This window comes from Capra hircus (genome assembly GCF_001704415.2).
Source record: "Capra hircus breed San Clemente chromosome X unlocalized genomic scaffold, ASM170441v1, whole genome shotgun sequence".
In the NCBI taxonomy this organism is placed as follows: Eukaryota; Metazoa; Chordata; class Mammalia; order Artiodactyla; family Bovidae; genus Capra; species Capra hircus.
The window spans coordinates 23925480-23948405 of NW_017189517.1; the positions used below are offsets into that span (position 1 = coordinate 23925480).

The window sequence follows — 22926 nt, forward strand, 5'->3', positions numbered from 1 at the left end:
ATAATTTCAGAGGAGAACTCATAATCAATAAAATAAATCTTTTAAGATATGCTAGTAATTATTGTCTATCAGGATTCATATGCGGGTTAAGTGACTTTAGAATAATTGATAAAATGCATGTCTTATTTCTAATAATTGACACATATTTTTCATTTATGTATCTTTTAGTATTTCCAGTACTGTTTTATATAAGAGATTAAAAAATAGGGATCATTCATCTAAATGTATGTCTACACTATGGCCCTGTGCTTTGCTGGTGTGTCTGATCAGGGTACCAGGCCCATACAATAAAAAATAAGTGTGATCTATATTTTCTTTTCTTCTACTGGTTGACTAGAAGTATTTCAATCACTTAAAATATTTTACTTGTGTGAGAAGTTTTTCTTTTTCTTCAGTCTCTTCTGGTGTAAGAGGTTCAGCTCCATCAATCTTTTTTTGTTCCTCTCTTTGAGCAACAGCTGGATTTGGGATATCAGGATTCCTTGGGACCTAAAGATCGAGAGATGTGTTATGAGTAAACTGTTGAGAGAAATTAATTAAGGGTATACATACTTGTATCAATATGTAGAGTTATTTCAACAGTAAATTATCATACCATGACACACGATCCTCTCCACATTTCTACTACCATGATATTACCAAAGTAAAAATTGTTCTTAAATGTGCCATGTGGTATTGTAGTTAAAAACCCATTGCTAAATGCCACATTATATTCTAGATTTAATCATACTGTGGAACGAAAAAAATCCCTATGATATCGTTAATACATGGTAATAATATCATTATCCCCAGCACCAACATTATACAATAAAACCTCAAGCCCAGAAACAAAAAGTTTGGTAGTATGGAAAGAGTCCATATTCACCTGGCAATATAGACCAGGGTATAGAAGTGGCAAGGCACCTGAAGATTGCATCCAATGCTCTGATCAGTTCAGCGTGCAAAAAGAAAAGAGTGCTTTTACTGCCTGCCAGGGTATGGAAAGAGAGACCATCTTCACATAAAATGCAAAGACTGAAAGAACTGACAGAATAAAGAAGAAGCAAAAAAAAAAAAAGAGAGAGAGAGAGAGAGAGAGACTATATATATATAAGAGGGAAGGGATAAGCAAAGCACACAAACAGCTGCGATGGGACCTGCAGTCAAGGGAAAAAGACTAGAGCAGCCGTGACCAACAGAAAGTGTAGTGTATACTATACATCTCTGCATAGTATAGAGAACTGCAGTACACTGACAACTGAGAAGAAGAGAGCTCAAGTTCAAAAGACTGAGGACAGAAGCTAAGCTCTACAAGGAAGCAAGCAGTCAGCCAGTCATCTGTATATCAAAACTGTAGCCCCAGGGGCCTCAGTGTGGCCCCATGAACACAGACAACCCGTATAGTTCAGCAGTATGGAGCAGCATTCACTGTATGGAGTGATAAACTAAGTTACTCAGCGCAAAGCCTCACATCATTTTTAAGTGCATCTGCAGTGACAATGCAGCACATTGATTTAGGAGGGCAGGTATATAACATATAGAGTACATTCTTTATAGCATTTCATTAAATATGGCAAGAACAGGATTGATGGGAAGCCTTCCACTGTTTGGAATGCACACCTAACATAAATGACTCATCCTTCAGGGGTATCAGATACTCACGGTTTTACTGTGATATTTAATGCATATTAGGGTATATCTCTCTAATCATTATACATATTTCATAGCATTTCAACCACAGGGTTGTAACTTAAATGTTTTAAAAAACTATTGTATCCAGTAGTTGTTTAAATATGAAACCTACTAACTGGGCATTAAAAAGAAATACTGAAGGACTTCCCTGATGGTCCAGTGGTTAAGACTCTGTGCTTCCAATGCAGAGGGCACAAGTTTGATCCCTGGTCAGGGAACCAAGATCCCACATGCATGGTGTGGCCAAGAGAAAATTTTTTAAAGAAATACTGAAAAAACAGATTCATTTGTAATCATCAGTACGAGACAATCAAATTAGTAAGTACTGACTGAATGTCTATTTTATCCATAGCACTATGATAGGTGTTCACTGGAATATAAAAAGTAGCCAACATGGTCCTTGCCTACAAGGAGCTCACAACCTAGTTGTGGAACTCTGAGCTGTACTCTAAGAATTCTAAAGATCTGAGGGGATGGAAAAGAGAGAAAGGATATTTTAGGCTGGAGCAATAAAGCAAAAACAGTGAAGGTAAAAACCAGAAGGAGCATATATGGAGTTTATGTTGAGAAGCGATAAGAAACAAGGCCAGGTGGAGACAGAATTAGAAGGCCTTCTCAAACCACACAGTAGGCAACAGCAAGCCACTGGAGATTACAAGGGAGTAGTGTTATATCACCTGTAAACCTTGTGCTGGATGGACTTCAGTAGGGAAGCAACTAGAGGCAAGAGAACCAGCTAAACTAATCTAGAAATGAGGTATGATCACCTGGCCTAGGATGATAGCAAGTGGAAATGAAAAGGAAGCTGTAAATTAAAAATGAAGTGTAGTTCAGTGATATGCATGGTTTAACATAACTTTTTTCAATAGCTAAATTCCACTGTTAGATTACCGGCACACCAGCAATTTCACTCTGAACTATTACAAAGACTTTTAGGAGAATGCTTACAACAGCTTTACTTACAAAAGCCAAAATCCAGAAAACAGTCCAGATGTCTGACAACAAAAGACTAGATAAGCAAACTGCTATTTCCTTACAATGGAATAGTACTCGGCAATAAAAAGGAATGAACCATTGATAATGAGACAACATGTATGAATCTCAAAAACATTATGCTAAGTGAAAGAAGCCTTATAAATATTATATGATTCCATTTCTGTGAAACTCTAGAACAAAAAACCTGATCTGCAGAGGAAAATAATATCAGAACAGCGAGTTTGTCTGGGGAGTGGGTTTGGGAGTTGACTGGAAAGATGCACTTTCTAGGGGACAGTAATGTTCTATATTTTTGTAGGGACTTCAGTTATCTGGGCATAACATTTGTCAAAATTCATCAAATGATACAGAAGATTTATATATTTCAATGTATATAAATTTGACCTTAAAAATCAAATAAATATTGAATTCTGACTAATGATATGCATATTGAAGTACTTTATATCTGCAACTTAGAAATGCATAAAAAATAAGGATATTCATTTGATAGAAAGCTGGAGAAATGGTTAAATAGGTGATAAAGCAAATACAGTAAGACATAAATTGGAGAATATATGTGGTGTTCACTGTATTATCATTTCAACATTTTTCTATATTTGAAATTTTTTCATAATAAAATGTTGAAAAAATTACAGACACAGCTTTAAAAGTTTAACAGACCCCTTAAATTGCTGGTGAAGTTACTTTGGCTCAAATTTTAATTTTAATTGCGGAAAACTTATTTAATCTTAAGATATTGCTCTACCAAATAGCTTCAAACTTGGCATACCCAAAAACCCTTACTTTAACAAAAAATTTCACAAATACCTCATTTTTATGATAGAAAATGGATAATATACCCATACAAAATAACCTGCTTATTCCTATGTAGATATTCCCCAATACTAAAAATTCATCCCTTGAATTTTAATAAAGGCAAAATCAGAAAATTACATTATACCCATTAGATTTTAGAATCCACTGCTCATATTTTTAATATAGCAAAACTGGAGAATGACATTTAATTTTACATTTACTATTTTAATTCTAAAAATTACTCAAAAATAGCTGCTAGAATTTTTTAATTAGAAATGACTCAAAATTCCTAGGTTCCTGTATCTCCTACAAATAATCTACTTCTTAATATTTATTATTTTTAAAAGGTATTCATTTTTCACCTCATGAGGTTTTATGAGCATTAAGCTTCCCTCGATCTCAAAGTGCTATGAAAGAATTAAATAGACAAATTATAGGCCAAAAGACTAAACAGATACCTAGATAGTATCTCAAGTACTCACATTGTATATATCTCACTGATGGTCTCCAGCATACAAGAAGTTCTTAACATACAAGAAGTTATCTTTCAAGAAAACAGCTCAATTATTATTTAGATTTCTAGTCAGATTGTAAGGAATTTGTGATTAAGAGCTATGTTCCACGGAAAAGTGAAGAACTTTTCGGAGGGTCATGTTTCTTAGGAGTTTCAGCAAGCACTTCATAGAAATATGGAGTACAGAATTAAATGTGGCAACACACAAAAGGAAAGTAGTAACCTGAAATCAACTCACGTATTTTAGTTCTACCACAGCAAAACAGGCGGCCCACAATGACACATTACCAAAACTCACAAAGATCACAGAACTTCCTGCATTTGTCAAATGTTTATATCCACTTCTAAAGAATTTTTTACTGAAGATATATGTTAGAATGTTCTACAGCCTTCTTCAGCTTCTACTAGGGCAAAACTCTTTCTGCAGGTCTTTAGACTCCATGGGACTTCTGGATACTCTGGATTTTTAAAATTCTGCAACTGAAATTCAATTCAGTCACCTTCTTCCGACAGAAAAATTTCAGTGAAGAAGTAATTAAAAGTATTAGGGTAACTCCTTTAACTCACAAGAGCAATGAAGCTTCTGAATATGTCTGACTTGCAACAAGGTCAAAACTTAGACAGCAGGGAAAACGGGCACATAATACACAGCTCTCCGCCAAGCAGTGAGAGTAAAACAACTACTTCTCTCAGCTTCAAATAAAACAAAACTCTTCAATTCCAGATCTTATTATCAACAATACTACTGTGACTTTGTCATGCTGAGTATGGAGCGGATAAAACACAATAGGAAATAAAAATGCAAATAAGCAGGCCCTGGAGAAAAATGCAATTTATCAACTGCTTCAAATCTACTGAGTCCCTCACTAGCTCCACCCCAAGTCACTACAGAACATGACTGTGGGGACTCAAAATGGGCAAAATGGAACCATGCACCACAGTGCTCCCAGCTTCACACAGAACCTCTAATCCCTGGGCTAACAATCATTTAGGAGAGAGGAGTCCCTTTTTGAGAGCTTAACTATGTACAGAATATCAGGAAACTCCACTACAATGGTCCCGTTTATCTGAGAACAAACTATTACTCCATTCACTTTTGTGGCTCGGGTTGAGTTTTCTGGAGGTTTAGTAGGGGGAAAAAAAAAATCAATGCTATATGTCCTTGAGAAGATATGCCCAACACTTATCAATACCACATCGTCCTTAACAGGAAGCTTTTGCAGATGATTAACATGCCATGCTCATCTGTCCATACAGTCGGCCCTCTGTATCTGTGGGTTCTGCATCCGTGGATTCAAGCAACCTCAGATCAAAAAATATTCGGGAAAAAAAATTCCAGAAAGTTCCAAAGAGCAAAATGTGAATTGGCTTTGGCTGCATGCAGGTAACTATTTACATAGCATTCACATTGTATTTATACCTATTTACATAGCAATTACATTGGATTAGGTATTGTAAGTAATACAGACATGATGTAAAATATATGGTCACATTTGCATAGCTTACATGCAAATCCTTCACCATTTTATATAAGAGACTTGAGCATCCACGGATTGTGGTACCTATGGGGGCTTCTGGAACCGATGCCCCGCAGATACTGAGGGACAACTGTACTCAAACACAAGATCCACCCAATTAAAGCACCCACCTTAGCTCAGGTCTGTAGCCCCTGGTAAAGAATGGAAGAGACAAGGTTCAGAAAGAACCAACATCCAGAATATTTTCTTCTTTGTCTTGTTAATCCTCAGCTAAGTATGCATATGGAGGACCAAGGGAAGTTTTAAGACAACACAAAGGTAATCCGGGATGGGGCTGAGGAGAGTTTGGGACTAGGAATGGAATGCCAGGGGATCATTCTCCTTCCACCTCCACCCACCACCACACTCCCAGCCACCTCCATCTTTTCATCTTCACATTGTGGCAGCTTCCTGGCTGGTTTCCCTGGAGAAACTCACCATTCTCTGTGTTGCAGCCAGAGTGGTTTTTAAAAATGTAAAGCTGATCATACTCTACCTCTTATAAGTGGTTTGACCTTGAGCAAATTACTCAGGGCAAATTACTCAACCTCTCTATGCCTCAGTTTCCCCATCTATAAAATAGGTATGTACTTCCAGGGCTCTTCTGAGAAGGATGAGCTAATCATTTTAAACAACTGAGGAGAGTAAGCAACACAAATAAGGACTAAATAAGCATCTGCTGTTATCATTCCATCACCCACCTACCCCTCTGCCTTAAAAGGCTTTCTTTTGCTCTAAAGTTCCACCGAATTAATATGACCTATAATTAATGTTCAATGCTCCACATGATCCAACTCAATCTACTCATCAGTCATTCTCCTTCTCACCACTCCCCAGCAACACTGGCCTTCTTTCAGTTTCTAAAGGGGCACTCTTCCTTCCTACAACACCTCTGTACCTGTGGCTCCCCAACCTAGCGCTTCTCTTCCACACTTCACTTGGCTAATTCCTATGCATCTCTCTGATCTCAGCTTAAGTGCTGATCCTTAGAGACCACCTCTCTGACCTCCCAGTCCACATTAGATACCCACGTTATGCTCCTTCATAGCACCCTTTATAAGCACTGAAACCAAATAAAGTCACTACTCTGTGCTTTCAGTGTAATGTCTGTGTCTCCCATTAAAATATAAGTACCATGTGTGAGGAACCCCCTTGTCTTATTCACCAGTTTATCCTCAGAGCCTGGCATAGAATCTGGCACAGGGGAGAACTCAATGAATATGTCTTAAATGAAAAACAGCCCTCCTTTCACTCACACTCCCTGTCTTGTCACTTCTCTCCAGGAGATGAAGAACAGATCACAGGAAGGTGCCATAGCATGGATTCCATGCCATCTTCCTCTCATCACTCATCCTTTTCCTCTCTTCTCGCATCTTCCTCCCTATCACCCTTTAAAAGTTGTACTTTCATTCCTCTCTCTTCTAAAGTTTCCTCTCTCCTCCATCTCCTTCCAGCTGGCCACTGCCCAACTGTTCATGTAAGACCCCCAACCCCTAACCAGAATTGCCTGTAATGACAGGCACTGTTTACATTAAAACCAGAGCTGTGGTGAGAATGTGGTGGGCACTATATTATCACAGGGAACAGAATTTCAGTATCTCCAAAGAAGGAGTATAAACAACTATATTAACAGAGGTGATTTTTTTATTGCTGCTACTTGACTACCACTTGGCTCACCTCCCAAACAACATGTCAAACCACTGCAAACACAGTCCTTATTTAGGGCTACAGAAAGAAGCAGAGTTATGTCACATGCAGAAATAGCCCCAAATGTCTGAGTGGTAAGAGCATAGCATTTGAATGCTTAGAACCTGTGTTTGAGACCAGCACGTTTGGCAATTCTGTCAGCCACCTGACCTTGAACAAGTCATTTAACCTCTCCGAACTTGTTTCCTCACCTATTATATAGAGGTGATAACAACACCTATCTCATAGCATTTCTTAGAAATCAAATGAAGTGGTAAAGTATTATTCAATTATAAGATGTTCTACACAGATATTTGATTACTAACTGAGGTCTAACATTTCAATTTGATTCTCCTCTCAAGTCTTACTAATAACAGTCAATAAAAGTAACAGAAAATAATCATCTAAAATGTTTAATAATCCCTAGTGGGGTCATGTATATTATGCTTACCTCATGAAATATTATTCACTACTTTATTAATTTTACTATTTTTATTTTACATTTTGAACCTATAATTTGCCTGCTTCTTCAAACGTATCACTGTTTTCCTTTCTTTGAAGCTGGTTTTATACCTGATCTGATGTTCAACCGCGAGTACTTTACTCTTCTACAACTTCCTAAGAAGGATTTTATCCAGTCCTGTTGGTTAAATACATTCAAATTTAATCATATTTCCCTAACCAGATTATAACTAACCACTTTATTTATAAATGTTTACATTTATATTCACCCTAACTTTCTTGTTCCTATTTATATATACATTTCCACTTAGATTCACCTTAAGTTTCTTATCCCTATTTAAATATATCTAAACTTTGATACACAAACAGCAAGCAAAACTTTTTTGTTCTATTTCAAAAGATAGTGCTCTAACTCTGAACAAATAGTAGAAACATTCCAGAGAGTCATTCAGTTCCAAAATATGAACTAACTTATAAATATCTTATATATATATACGGAGGTCTTCTAGGCACATGACAGCTACTAATCAAAACGATTGGTCATAGTTCCATTTACGATAAAGATTGACAATACATTTTAAAACACAGCTTCCAATTCATAAAATAAAAATCTTCATAAAATTATATTAGTGTTAATATCTGCATCATTTTGTTCATTCTATTGGTTATTATACCTTTGGTCATCTCTTTCCATTTACTAGGAAGCCAATTTCAACATATAGAAATAGCCTGGAATGCTTAAATCTCTCAGTGTGATAGCTTTAGTATCACAAACTTTAAATTTCACTCACTGTAAATAGGTTCCTATCTACCTATATAAATACGAAATTTGAATTCTAAAAGATCATTTTAAAATTCCACAATTCACTATCATATTTATCATTATTTTAACACCTAAGTGAACATAATCTACTAACCACCAACCGGGCTTCTATCAGTCTATGAGCAATCAACATGAAAATACTACTTCTTGGTCATTTTGAGGAAAATAATCAAAGATTTCTTATCATCTACCATACATTCACTTATATCTAAATATATACCTATTACTTATTCTACATACTCTTTGAGCACTTGAACACTAACATTATTAAAATAAAATGAATTTTTAATATTTTTAAATATTTTTAAAATATTAGATAATCCTCCATTAATCTCATTTAGTGATGATATCACTGGTGACTGGGTAGTTTGATACTTTACTTCTAGTAAAAACCTTCTCTTTGGTTTTAAAAACACCACTATTTTTATTTACTCTTAGGTTCTCTCACATTAAAATGGAACACTTTCTAGTCTAGCTTAATACATTACATTAGCTTAAAAGATTATATTATGCTAATCTAAAAAACTGAAAAATTACCTTATAGCCTATTGTCTTCCTATAATAAAGAATTTCCTTTTCAAGGAGCTCAAATAAACGTGGTGGGAAAAATTGAAAATCCTGAACATTTGGCTGTTTTGGAGGTCGTGGAGCCTGTGGGGGGAAAAATGCATTACACACATTATTTGTTTTCAGTTTATGAAGTGAACTTATCTTTTATTATTTCTTATATATATAGAAAAATAAATGCAATGGAATCCATTCATAAAGCTAGGGCATATCAAGTACTTTTCTGTATTACTATATTTTAGAGACTAAGATTTAGCACTAATATAAGTAAATCTGAATCAGAGACCATGCTACAAGAGAATTCTGCTATAGGACATGAAACCTGGCCTCATACTGCTTTACCTTTGGAACCTTCGGCTCACTAACACGTAAAGCCTCTCTGAAGTAGGCATCCACAGCATAGTTTGCTTTGCGTTCTCGTTTGGGAGGTTCAATCCATTCCACCATTCCAAGCTGTACACAAAAACAAGAATGCAGAGTTTAATTACTCCAAATTGTTTTATAAATATTCAGTACATCAAGGCTGTAGAAGTGTGAGAAAACCAAAGCATTAGGAAGAATCAAAACTTGCTTTGTAAAACTCTCACTGGAAGAGACACATGCACTCCAGAAGAATCTGAAAAAATAACTAAATTACTATGCTGTACACTTGAAACTAACACGATATTGTAAATCAACTATATTCAAAACAAAAAGTGTTTTTAAGTCACAGCTATACATCACAAATTCCAAAACCTCATTCTATATAGCAAGTTTAGGTGCAAAGATGGTTTTGGGTTTTTTTTTTTTTTAAGTATGTTTTAAGCTTAGCTCTTCCTTATTAGTAATTGAGAAGAATTTGTACAATCTGGTTAACATTTTATGTCAAAATAAATAGTGACTTAATACTGGAGGAAGACTAACATTGGTTCTGGTAACTGTTAAGTGTATGAATTAGAAAACAGTTGAAAAGCATAACATACTGAATATCAACATGACAGCCATATATCCCTTCAAATCAAGAGAAATTTTAAAATGAGACCTCTTGGTAAGGTAGTTGTGGGACAAGCCAGTGGAATCAGAAAGACTTGAATTTGAAACAGGTTCTGCCACTTTATCAACTGCATAACTTTGAAGAAATTATTTTTTCCATCTGTAAAATGGGAATAATAATAATACCTACCTGAGGATTACATGTGACCATATATCTGAAAGCATTAGGTAGACTGTCAAGAGCTAAATGTAAGCTATTATTAAACATCCAAAGTGGGGTGATTTAGTAGCATTTGGTAGACAATGATTTGGTAGCATTACAAAACTTAATCCTGATATCAGCTAGAAAAAGTTATTTAAAAGTTAATATACAAATGTGACAAAATGAAGTTCTGGAGTCTGAGGTATGGTTTTCTAGCTCAGATATTTTTCTTGATTTCACAGTAACTAGCCTAGTGCCTTTACATAAAACTGGCCACTAATCTACAATTAATGGTCCCACTCTATTTGACCACATCTACAGGCTGAGTTTTAAGAGTGGATAATACATTTTAAGTATTTTTTAAGATAATATATTTATTAGCTTAAAAATATTTTTTTAGTTTAGCTTAAAAATCAGCTTAAAAATAATAATTTTAAAATAAAAGATAATACATTTTAAGGTACATTTTAAGAGTGGATAATAAACTAAGATGACTAGAATGGTTAGAAATCTACAAATTCTCAGTGTCTAAAGAAGTAAAGGCTAAAGTCAAATAAAATGGCAGTATCCACATATGGAAACGTCTGTGAGACAGAAAAAAACACTTCTTTGTTAGACTAAATGTCTCTTTTAACTCTGTAAGTTCGTAAGAGATGGACAGTATAATGTGAGTTTATGTAAAATGAGAAATACTCACAACAGTGAAATGAGCTGTGTTTTGTTTTTCCCCTCAGATGGGCTAATGTGAGATGACAGTAATGGAAAAGACATTTTTCAATAACCAATATTTTATTTGTCTCAATTGGGGTTAAAATAAATCAATAATAATGACTTTCTAAAAGTAATGTATCTGGCCATTTAACCTATACTTGTGTGAAGGTTTAGGTATTCAAATTTGAAACAAGTATTAAAGGGCAATGCCTGTACTTTCAAAAACAAAACAAATATGCTAAATTAGTTTTAGATAAGAGTACATTAATACAAATTTATTTAGGTCAATTTATTCAGAATCAATGTCAGCCACTGTGACTTAATTCATCAAGTACGGTTATGAACTAATGCAACTAGTTCAACAAATCTTATATGAAAATCTCCCTTACTGTGCAATTTCCATGATATGTATGAACAACATTTTTGCAGGTTTTCAATTCTTTTCAAAGCATAGTATGAACCTATTTTAAGAAGCTACCTAAAAATTAACAAAACACATTATAATCTCAGCTCAGAATATTCAGAAAAATTCTGATTTAATCATTCAATTATAAAAGTATGTCATCATAATTGTTATTAAAATTTTTTGTATCTGCACATCATTATTTTCTCAGAAGCACAGGAAAATATGTTATATTACAAATGACAAATATTTTATTAAGCCTAATTTTCCCCTAAGAATGTAGATAAGATGCACCAGTGATGGTTAGACTCTTCACTGTTTAATATTTTCTACTTCAAAAAACACTCTTAAAACCAATAAGCCCACAGGAATAACTGCAAAATTAATTTTTAAAAAGTCACATAATGAGATCTAAAAAGCATATTAGGAAGGCAGTTTCTACACTGTGCATGCAGGCTATCACCTCCATCTCATCAGAGTAAAACATAAATGGTCTCAATTAAGGTTAGAGATGGAATAACTAGATAGATTTTGGTCAAGATACTAAAAACTAACCAGGAATAATGGTAGCAACAAAGCGCTATTACCGTATTAGTTGCAATGCAAATTAAAATGACTCACCTCTCATTTTTCAATAAAATCAATATCCAAGAATAAGTTTTTTTATTATAAAAAATTCATTCTGTCAGTTTAAAAATATAGCAGCTTTATAGAGCAATTTCAGTAACAAAATAAAAATGACAGAATTGTATTATAACTAAAAAAATAAATACTCTTAAGCCCATGCTAATATAAATAAATGAGTATATAAATAAATGGGGAGAAGGGACAACTTTTCCTTACAGAAAAATCCCAATTAATAAATATAGATGGATTAAAGGAAATACAAAATTACCGTTAGGTGAACACCACAATAACTATTGTAAGCAAACTCCACCAAGAGATGCCAAAATCAGCGTGTAAAAGTTTGAGGAGTAGCTCCCCCCACCAAGATATCTATCAATTACAAAGAGAAATTCGGTAACTCTACAGTGGAAAAATCCAGCAGGCACCACCTCAACAAAGTGACTAAGATTAAAGTTCCCAGTAACACAACATAGTGACATCATGTTCCCTGGTATGAAGTACTGAGAAAGACATAACATCCCTTCCAGGTCATTCTTGCCAAAAATGCATAATCTCAGTCAAATCATGAAAAAAAAAACAAAAACCCAAAGTGAAAGACAAACTACAAGACAGCAGAAAAATACTGTTCAAAAGTGTCAATCTCATGAAAAACAAAGACAGACAGAACTATCACAGATTAGAAGAGACCAAGGAGACACAGCAATGAAATGCAATGTGAAAACAACGAGAAGACAAGCCACAGACTGAGAGAAACCAATGTTCCATGTAAACTCTGAGAAGAAATAAATCTTGTCTTATTTTTTTAAAAAAAAAGACAGCTGATAAAAGACTGTTATCCAAAATATACAAAGAACTCTTAAAACTCAATAATAAGAAAACAATTGATCGGATTTTTAAATGGGCAAAAGATCTGAATAGACACCTCCCTAATGAAATATACAGATGGCAAATAAGCAAGTGAAAATATGTTCCACATCATTCATCAGTGAAATACAAATTAAAACAAAGACATACTACTACACTGCATGCTTGCTCAGTCGTGTCCCAGGCATCAAACCCACATCTCCGGCACTGGCAGGCGGATTCTTTACCGCTGAGCCCCCGGGGAAGCCCCATTCACTGCCCATGAGACTGTAAGCAGTATGGCCATTTTGGAAGACAGGTTGTCAGTTTCTTACAAAATTAAACATTCTTACCATACAATCGGGGCTTCCCTGGTGGCTCAGTTGGTAAAGAAACTACCTGCAATGCAGGAGACCAGGGTTCTATCCCTGGGTCAAGAAGATCCCCTGGAAAAGGAAATGGCAACCCGCTCCAGTATTCTTGCCTGGGAAATCCCATGGGCAGAAAAGCCTGGTGGGCTACAGTCCATGGGGTCGCAAGAGTCAGATTTGACTTAGCAACTAGACCACCACCACAATACAATCCAATAATCGTGCTCCTTGGGATTTACCCAAAAGAGTTGAAAATCTATATCCCCACAAAAACCTGTACATGAATGTTTATGGCAGCTTTTATTCATAATACCAAAACTTGGAAGCAATCAAGATGTCCTTCAGTAGATAAATGCATAAACTGTAGTACATCAGAAATGGATCTTAGCACTACAAAGAAATGAGCCATCAAGTCATGAAAAGATACAAAGCAACTTTAAATGCATATTACTAAGTGAAAGAAGCCAAGCAGGAAAGGCTACATACTGTATGATTCCAACAATATAATATTCTGGAAAGGGAAAAACTATGGCAATAGTACAAAGATCAATTGTTGTCAGAGGCTGAGAGGAGGGTGGGATTACTAGGCAGCACACGGAGGAGTTTTAGGGCAATGAAACTATCCTGGATGATATTATAATGGTGGATATCAATCATTTATAAATTGATCAAAACCCACAGACTGTACAATTCCAAAAGTGAACCCTAATGTAAATGATGGCCTTTGTATGATATGTCAATGTAGGTTCAACAGATATGAAATGTTGATAGTGTGGGAAGCTGTTGGGGGGTGGCGCAGATAGAATATGGGAACTCTTTGTATTTACTACTGCTTTTTGCTATGAACCTAAAACTGCTCTTAAAAATAAAACTGTTTTTAGAAACTGAAAAGTGGGATCCTGGATTGTAAACCCTGGAACAGGGAAAAGGTTAACTTTCTACACTTGATCACTGTAATATGATTAGGTAAATTGTTAACATTACAATGAAAGCTGAGTAAAGGATATATGTGAACTCCGTACTATTTTTTTGCAATAAAGTCTAAAGCCATTTCAAAATTAAAAGTTTCAAAAATTACAGCCATAATTTCAGTTTAAACAGAGAAAATAAACAAAATTTCCATTTTTTTCAAGGGAACTTTGTGGCCCATGAAGTATATTACAAGGCATTATTTTATGAGACCACCTGTAACAAAGTCCTTCCAGCATTTAACGTATATGTCAACAGTAATATTATTACTAATGTAATTATTACTAAATACTGCACATTTTATTCTAATTGCTCTAAAATGTAATTATGAAAACTTCCATTTGATTGGTGAAAACACTGATTATCTAAAATCACTTGATTATGGTTACCAAGGGGAAAGGGGAGGAGGGATAAATCAGGAGTTTGGGATTCACATATACACACTTCTATATATAAAATAGATAACCAACAAGGGCCTACTGTACAGCACAGGGAACTATACTCAATATTTTGTAATGACCTATAAGGGAAAGGAATCTGAAAAAAAATATATGTGTACATATAACTGAATTGCTTTGCTGTATACCTAAAACTAACACAACATTGTAAATCAACTATACTTCAACTAAAAAAGATTTTAAAGTCACATAATTAGTAATAGAGTTATGATTTTAGCTTCAGAATCCAGCAACTCAACCACAATCCTATACTATTTGACAGTAAAAAGTTACCTTCTGTTTTTCTCTATAATCTTCTCCTTCAAACTTGTACAAACTTTGTTCAATGTCCATTCTAAAATTTCTCAGAGAAGACTCTCCCATTTTCTGCAAGCGTTCATTCATCTCTGCGGTCTAAAGTTGAACGCATTGAAATTAGAAAATTATCACTGAATTACTTATAAAAATCTGTGAATTCTCTGTCTTTTAAAGGCAATTATTGATATGAAATATACAATCTGTTCATTTATAAGGTAATAATGCAATGCTAACATCAAACTTGAATATAAATTTAATTTAGCCCAAGTATTTTAAATATTTCAACGGTTCTTCTTAAGTGCTCTCACTAAGGCTTTCTCTAAAATCTTTCATCATTAAAAATGTAGCCCTATTATAATTTTTGCTGCATAATTTTAATGGGACACATGGTAATGCTAAAACAAAGGCAAACTTGGACTAAACAACACATCTGCACACTAATATGAAACACAGTAATACAAGATTGCTCAAAGCCCAACATATAACCTCAGATACCTGAAAAGGTGCTCAATATCACTAATTGTCGGGGAAATGCAAGTCAAAGACACAGTGAGATATCATCTCACACCTGTTAGAATGGCTATTATCAAAAAGACAAGAAATAGCAAGTGTTGGTGAGGATGTGAAAAAAGAGGAACCCTTGTGCACTACTGGTAAGGTACAGCCACCATGGAAAACAGTATGAAGGTTGCTCTAAAAATTAAAAATAGAGCTACCATATGATCCAGCAATTCTAAATTCCACTTCAGGGTATTTATTTGAAGGAAATGAACTCATTAATTCAAAAAGATACCTTCACCCCCATGTTTGTTGCAGCACTATTTACAATAGCCAAGACAGGAATACAACCTAAGTGTCCATCAATGGATGAATGGATAAAGAAAATGTGGTGTATATGGATACAGTGGAATATTATTCAGCCATTGAAGAGAAGGAAATCCTGCCATTTGAGACAGGATGGATGGACCTTGAGGCTATTATGCTAAATGAAATAAGTCAGGAAAAGAATGGAGAAGGATATGGCGACCCACTCCAGTATTCTTGCCTAGAGAATTCCGTGGACAGAGGAGCCTGGTGGGCTGTTTCAGTCGTGTCCGACTCTGCGACCCTATGGACAGCAGCCTACCAGGATCCTCTGTCTACGGAATTCTCTAGGCAACAATACTGGAGTCGGTTGCCATTTCCTTCTCTAAGATAATTTCTAATCCCATGCAAAAAGAAAGGTCGTAAAATGCAGTCCTGATACAAGTGATTAAACAAAAAAATCACTTGGCTTTTAAGTACAGTAAATACCAATATTATAAGTATGAGGTATAAGGTCACTTGATTTTAAACTCTGGCCCTTAGTCTTTCTCACCAAAAATTAAACTGAAAAAATAAAAAAATACTAAATTATCCCTAGATATAAATCTACAAATTCTTACAGAGAACATGTGTTATTTGAAACAATGCAATACAATAATTATGCTGAAGTATGTTGATTTTAAAGCAATTGATCAGGAAAAAAAGCCATTTTAACCTACCTTCTTTTCCCCTCTTTCCAGTAGAGTTGTAATGTCTTCATCTGTCAGCTCACTTTCTTTAGAAGCAAAAACATGGGTGGCTCCATGACGTATCATTTGCAACATTTCCTCTTTTGCCATCTTGTTAGACTGTTGGTCAATGAGTCTTCCTAATAATAAAAATAAAAATTGTATATATTTAATTATATTTCAGAGAAAGCATAGCATAATAGTTCTAATCAGACACTACTACATTTAACCATGAGTCTGCCTGCAATGCAGTAGACCTGGGTTCAATTCCTGGGTCGGGAAGATCTCCTGGAGAAGGAAATGGCAACCCACTCTAGTATTCTTGCCTGGAGAATCCCAAGGACAGAGGAAGCCGGCAGGCTACAGTCTATGGGGTCACAAGAGTCGGACACGACTGAGTGACTAAGCACACATTTAACCATAAGTAAAGCTTTACAGCAGAAAATTAGTGAACTTTGAAGTAGTTTTTTAAATGAATAACCCTGCAAGTTTTTCTTCTACCATACCTCTACTTCAATATGAATTTCCTTTTATGAAATTCACTTAAAACACAGGAGGACAAAAACATTTTTTCATCTTCAAACTTCATTTCTCAGATCAAATTTCTCTGAATTAAAAGGCACCCTCTAATACATATTTAAAATTTTTAAGGCAAACTTTTATCTGCTACATAATATCAAGTACTTCAAAAGACATGCCACTGACATTCAACTATAAGCTAGTGAGGTTAAACTACCTACCCCATATACTGAACACTAGGTTTCAAAATGGGGATTTTTTTAAAATTTGACTTTCTTCTCTAAGAGTGCAGATTTTGGTCAACTATCATTAAAAGTAATCTCCTTTGAAGAAAACTGCGTGTGTTTTTCCAAAGAAACATCTAAGTAAGTTTATACATATAAATACCTTGTTGTATGACAATTGAATCCAGTCTCAGTTTTATCTCAGCTCTTTCAACAATCCTTTCTTCAACAGTGTTGTCAGTGATGAGACGAAACACACGTACTGGCTTCTTCTGACCAATACGATGTGCCCGATCCTAGTAGAAAAAATCCTAATATAAGACACTGGGTATTCTGGATAAAATGTATGGTGTAGCTAGCTTATGCTATAAAATTCTGAAAATAAAATTAGTTCCTGATCTCTCTAGACTGGCCACTTTTGAAAGAAGGATAATAAATATTAAGACTATCTAGAGAACCCTGGGAACAAAGAAATCCACAAATATTCTGCTGTATTATTAATGGAAATTTCCAGAAGGACAAAAGACAAAAGCCCTTGATAAGGTCTAAAAAGAGCTGAAAGCTTCTGGACTGAGTTACTGAGTAACTTTAAACCATTAAATAAAAATATCTTCCACCCTAGCAAGGAGTTTTTTAAGTGAGGGGCAAAGTAGTTAACAAGGGTTGCTATGGTGGCAAAAGTCAGCTTTCTCTCATCAGCAAGCAGTTCTTTCTGCTTACTGAGGCAATTCAGCGATCTGCAGTAAAGGGTCATAAACATTAATGGGAGATTAATACCCTTACTGTATGGTCTAGAATTTAGTCCTGTGGTTTACAGTTGGTAAAGGTGACAGGTGGCAAGTTCAGATAACAGATAAACAGCTAGGGGGAGTATTTTTAAAAACCCCAGAAGCTCTCAGCAAATATGTGAAGGGAGAAGGGTAGCTGAGCAAAAGAAAAAAAAAAAAAGGCAAAGAAATAAGTTTCAAACAGCCCTGTACTAAATATAAAAACACCAGCACCAGTAACAGTTTCAACACAGCACACTGAAAGAGAATGCAATACCCCTACACACATTTACATTTCAAACTCAAATCAGTAAATTGTGAAAGATCAGCTATACTCTAACACTTTTAAGGAAATGAAGTGTTGTCAACAGGTTTTCCAGTTCACTAACACTAATTTACCGGGACTTACTCCTACCGAGTCAGATCAAACACGCTAAAGTAGTAGTAATTGGTGCTAGTGGTAAAGAACCTGCCTGCCAATGCAGTAGACATAAGAGACGTAGATTAGATCCCTAGGTTGGGAAGATCCCCTAGAGGAGAGCACAGCAAGCCATTCCATTATTCTTGCCTGGAGTATCCCATGGACAGAGGAGCCTGGTGGGCTACAGTCCAGGGTCACAGAGTCAGAGTCCAACTGAAGCAACTTAGCACCAGCAGCAGCATGCCAAAGCATGTGAATTTTAAAATGTCCTAATGTAAGTATTTTCAATTCTCTATTACAAAAGAAAAGGGAGGACTTCTAAGCTCTGCCTCATTGGCATATGATTTTGTTTCCAAAGACAGTCAATTGTCCCCAAAATTCTGGGGATTTTGAATGCATAGTTATTCTGTATCCTTTTACTTCTGCAATTAAATTCACCTTAAAATTTGAGTCACAGTGACTGAAGTTGTAGCTCTAGTTCAATAAATGATACCATGATTAAAAGTAAGAAAAGCTCTTTGAATTTTTTAGGGTGGAATAGTTTCTGATAGTGTCTCTAGGTAGCAAATGTTTTCCTGGAATATATTCCTTTGTTACATTTTCACCTTCTTGCTCCAGTTGTTTTATTACAGAAGTTAAAATCCTATCTCTCCCAATTTTAGTGCTAAGGATTTTAATATATTTAGTTGTTGAGCAGAATAATACTTAGAGACTAATTTTTAATCCCTTATCATTCAAACATGAATGTACCCTCTTCAATATTTAGGAATGGGGAAAAATTACATTTGTGTTTCATGATAAAAGCCAAAATCAACACAGAAATGCTACAGTTGGATTTGGCATCTATCTGTTTTCATTTCGTTTCTGCAATTAGCATAGCAACTTTTTTTTTCCAAAAAAAATCTATTTTAACATCTACCAAACCTCCCAAAGATTGCTACTACCCTTTCATCATAAATTACCTTCATGCTATATAAATAGCAATAGTTTTCTTAACTAAGATAAATTTCTGTTATCATTAAAGATAACTAACCATAGCTTGCAGATCCACCTGTGGATTCCAGTCTGAGTCATACAGTATAACCACATCAGCACTTGCCAAGTTAATTCCGAGACCTCCAGCCCTGGTACTCAGCATGAAGATGAATTTGCTACTATTAGGAATATTAAAGGCCTCTATTGCTTCCTTTTTTTTAATTGATAGGAGATGGAAGAAAAAGAGAGAAAAATAAAATTATATTACCAGAGTTCTTAAGAAATAAACATTTTAACATGCATGCTCAAACCCCCACTTTGTAATATTCTTCCACCTTCAAAAATATTTAAGCATCTATCCATAAACTGCACTGTGTATACAGTAAAAAAGTATAGTAAATAACGTAACTAATCTTTAGACACTTATACCAGTAAAGACAAACAATCACAAAGACAAATTTAACTAAGCAAGTGATAAATTGTTTTAAAATAAAAATAGTGAAGATGTTTTAATTGAGAGCTAAAATTTATTTAGGGGGTAAAATGTCAGATATCTCAACTTCATTCCCATTAATTTATGAAGGATTAATAAAGAAGATATAGTTTAGAAGACCAACCAAGAGAGGAAAAAAAAGTTTAGAGATGGGAATGAGAGCAACAGATAAAAGGGGAGGTAGGTAGATTTACTACCATATGGTGAAAAGGAGCAAACAGGGAAGTAATGAGGAAAATCAGGAAGGTAATCCATGGATATTTAGTAAAGAGTCTTAAAAATTAATAGGACATTAATATCCTTACTATATAAAGATCTCAATTAATTAGAAAAAAAAAACACTAAGACCCCAATAGAAAAATGAGGATAAAAAAAAGGACAGTACACAGAAGAACAAATACAAATGGCTAATAAACACAAGAATAATGTTCAGTCTCACTAGTCATCAAGTAAATGCAAATAAAAAAACATAATACCATTTTTTGAAGATTAAAAGAATGATAATACTCAATGTTGACGAGGGGGCGATGAGACGGGCACTCTCATACATTGCTGCTGGGAGTGTAAATTGGTACAACCTTTCTGGAAAGCAATTTGGCAACATGCATCAAGAGTCTTAAATGTGTTCATACCCTTTGACCCAGTAATTCCACTTCTAGGAATTTATCCTAAGGAAATAATCAGAGATGGGCACAAAGATTTATGTAGAAGGACTTTTACTTAAGCATTATTTATAATAGTGAAAAATTGGAAACAACCTAAATGATCAACAACAGGGGGATAAATTATTTACTGTATGTCCACAGGATGAAACAGTACACTGAAATTACTTTTACGGTGATTTTTTTTTACTAATATGGGGAAATACAACACAATGTTGAGTAAAATGTATCAGGATACTGAACTTTATATGTAGCATATACAGTATAAAATTAATTACTTATATATTATATATGCATAGAAAGATCAGCCAGAACTACTTTTATTTTCCAAATTTCCTTGGCAATCATATATCACTTTTATAATCATGAAATACAGGAAGTTCTATTTTTAAGGAATGGAATGGCATGGTCAAAAGCTGCAGGCAGAGAAGGCGACTCTGCTGCAGTCCATACAGCATGTAGAGGGGCAGTACAGAAAGCAGCATGGTGTAGTGAGAGGCAATTTGGTGTAGAGGAAATAGCAAAAACCTGGGTGTGAGTCATAACTCTACCATTTATTACACATGTGGTTCTCAGCAAGCATTTAACCTCTCTGGGACACAGTTTCAAGTGGAGCAAATTACTTCACTGGGCTGCTAGGAGAATTCAACTGGAACTATAAAGTTGCCTAGCTTATAGCTGTTGGTTGATAAATGTTAGCTCCTTTCCCTATAAAAGTGAGGTTAAAGTTAAGATAAGTCAAGGTTACAGAAGCTAGCTGAATTTAGCTATACCTATGGCAAATCTGAGTGCTATTGAGAAAGAACTGCTTATGAACAGCTCGTGAACAATTTGAGTAAGGAATCCAAGGTGGATTTCCACTTCTTATTGGGAAAATAGATGAAATGCTTATCTGAACGATGACATGATGGGGAGGCAGGATGTTTCCAAAATAAAATGAACAGCTCTCACTGTGCTGCATCTAAAGTCAAAACATGTGATTCCAACTCTCTGAAGGGAGAACATTATTTAGCATTTTAAGAGACCAGATAATTGGGGCATAATTAGGTAAAGTCCATATTATTCATGAGCAGAGAGATTAGTCAGAAATGCAAATTGGCTATTTGAGATCAGAAAGCACCTACTCTTCTGCTTTAATATCATCTTCATTCCAGGAAGAAGGGCCATCTTGAATGCTACTATATGGCCTATGCTTCCATTCTCAGGAATAAATCAGCAAAAGCCCAATAAAGTTTTGAGTTACTATTTCCAAGAGAGTCAGACTATAGAGCAGGGAACAGTGTAAGCTTTGAAATATCCTTATTTATAAATATTACTACAACTGTTTCCCCATAGTGGGTAGCAGGGAAACCCTTAATGTGAAAAGGGCCTATGCTTCTGCTATAGAAGGCACACAAGGGACAGAGTGCCCACTGCAGTGATGGAAGGACAAGGACATAGGCTGAGAGTCTCTGTGGCCTGAGAAGGGGTCCGAGAGCTGAGAAGTGAAAAGGCCTGTGTGCACTTTCACGACCTGTGATCTATACTACACTGCATGGTACAAAAACTATGTTCATACCTATTCTATCCAGTGATCCTCACAACACTGTCAGGAAAACAAAAGCCTAGGCATTAATAGTACCCTTATAATATATACAGTTAAAGATACTGAGGCTCAGAGGATTAAATAGCTTGCACACATAATGGTGGAGTTGATGTTAAATTCAAGTCTTCGGAAACCAAGTTCAATGCATTTTCCACTATACCATGAAATCACGGTCTCTGCCCACAGCATGAGTATAGACTTAAAACAGAGGCCAAAGACAGAGCCCTGAAGGATCACAGAAAAGAGAAGATAAATTAGCAAAGCCCTCCCTCAGAAAAAGTGCTTTAAAGGGTTTTATATACATTAGACCCCTGATATTCATGAGAAATAATCTTAAAATCTTTAAGAATTTCCAAGTTAAAAGATACTGGGTGCTAGACAGGCTTCATTAGCTAAGTGACTCATTCCTGCACACCAACCTTTTAGTCTTCCAAGATCCAACTGAATGATAAGCACCTGTACCTATGTCATTCAATTTCAGTTTTACAAAGTGTCTATTGAGATCATTTCCTTTACAAATTATTGTCTCATGAGTCCTTACAGTTGCTCATAAACTGAAAAAGTCTCAACTGTTCAACTCCATGAATGGCGAGGGTCTAATGTAGGAGGCAAATCAGACAAAGAAAATGACGTAGAATCAAGGGTCAAAGAGGAAGCTGAGAAACAGCAAGTCAAAAAGCCAGGGATAGCAGTGGTTAGAGGAGGTAAGGATGTGATGGTGCAGTGTCCTTTTGATAAGTGAGGATGTCTTTGAAAACCTTGGAAAGAATGATTTGTAAAGAGCCAGTGTAATGAAAGTCCAGCTGAAGATCTCAAGGACCAAAAGAGGGTAGTGAGCAATTCAATGCAACTAGCTAAAGAAAA

At 35.3% G+C, this 22926-nt stretch overlaps 1 protein-coding gene across 6 annotated transcripts in view; it reads right to left on the minus strand.

Annotated features, from left to right (window-relative positions):
• SMARCA1 (SWI/SNF related, matrix associated, actin dependent regulator of chromatin, subfamily a, member 1) overlaps positions 1-22926 on the minus strand; it is a 67756-nt gene that overhangs the window by 18968 nt on the left and 25862 nt on the right. For 4 of the 6 annotated variants that reach the window (XM_018044178.1, XM_018044180.1, XM_018044182.1 and 1 more), the window contains exons 13-20: positions 20448-20483; positions 19381-19533; positions 17323-17455; positions 16408-16556; positions 14861-14980; positions 9374-9484; positions 9002-9115; positions 367-489 (exon numbers count right to left, since the gene is read on the minus strand). In XM_018044178.1, the coding sequence (XP_017899667.1) occupies positions 367-489; positions 9002-9115; positions 9374-9484; positions 14861-14980; positions 16408-16556; positions 17323-17455; positions 19381-19533; positions 20448-20483 (939 nt within the window). The remainder of the gene's footprint in view (positions 1-366; positions 490-9001; positions 9116-9373; positions 9485-14860; positions 14981-16407; positions 16557-17322; positions 17456-19380; positions 19534-20447; positions 20484-22926) is intronic. The other 2 variants (XM_018044179.1, XM_018044184.1) reach the window with 2 other exon arrangements.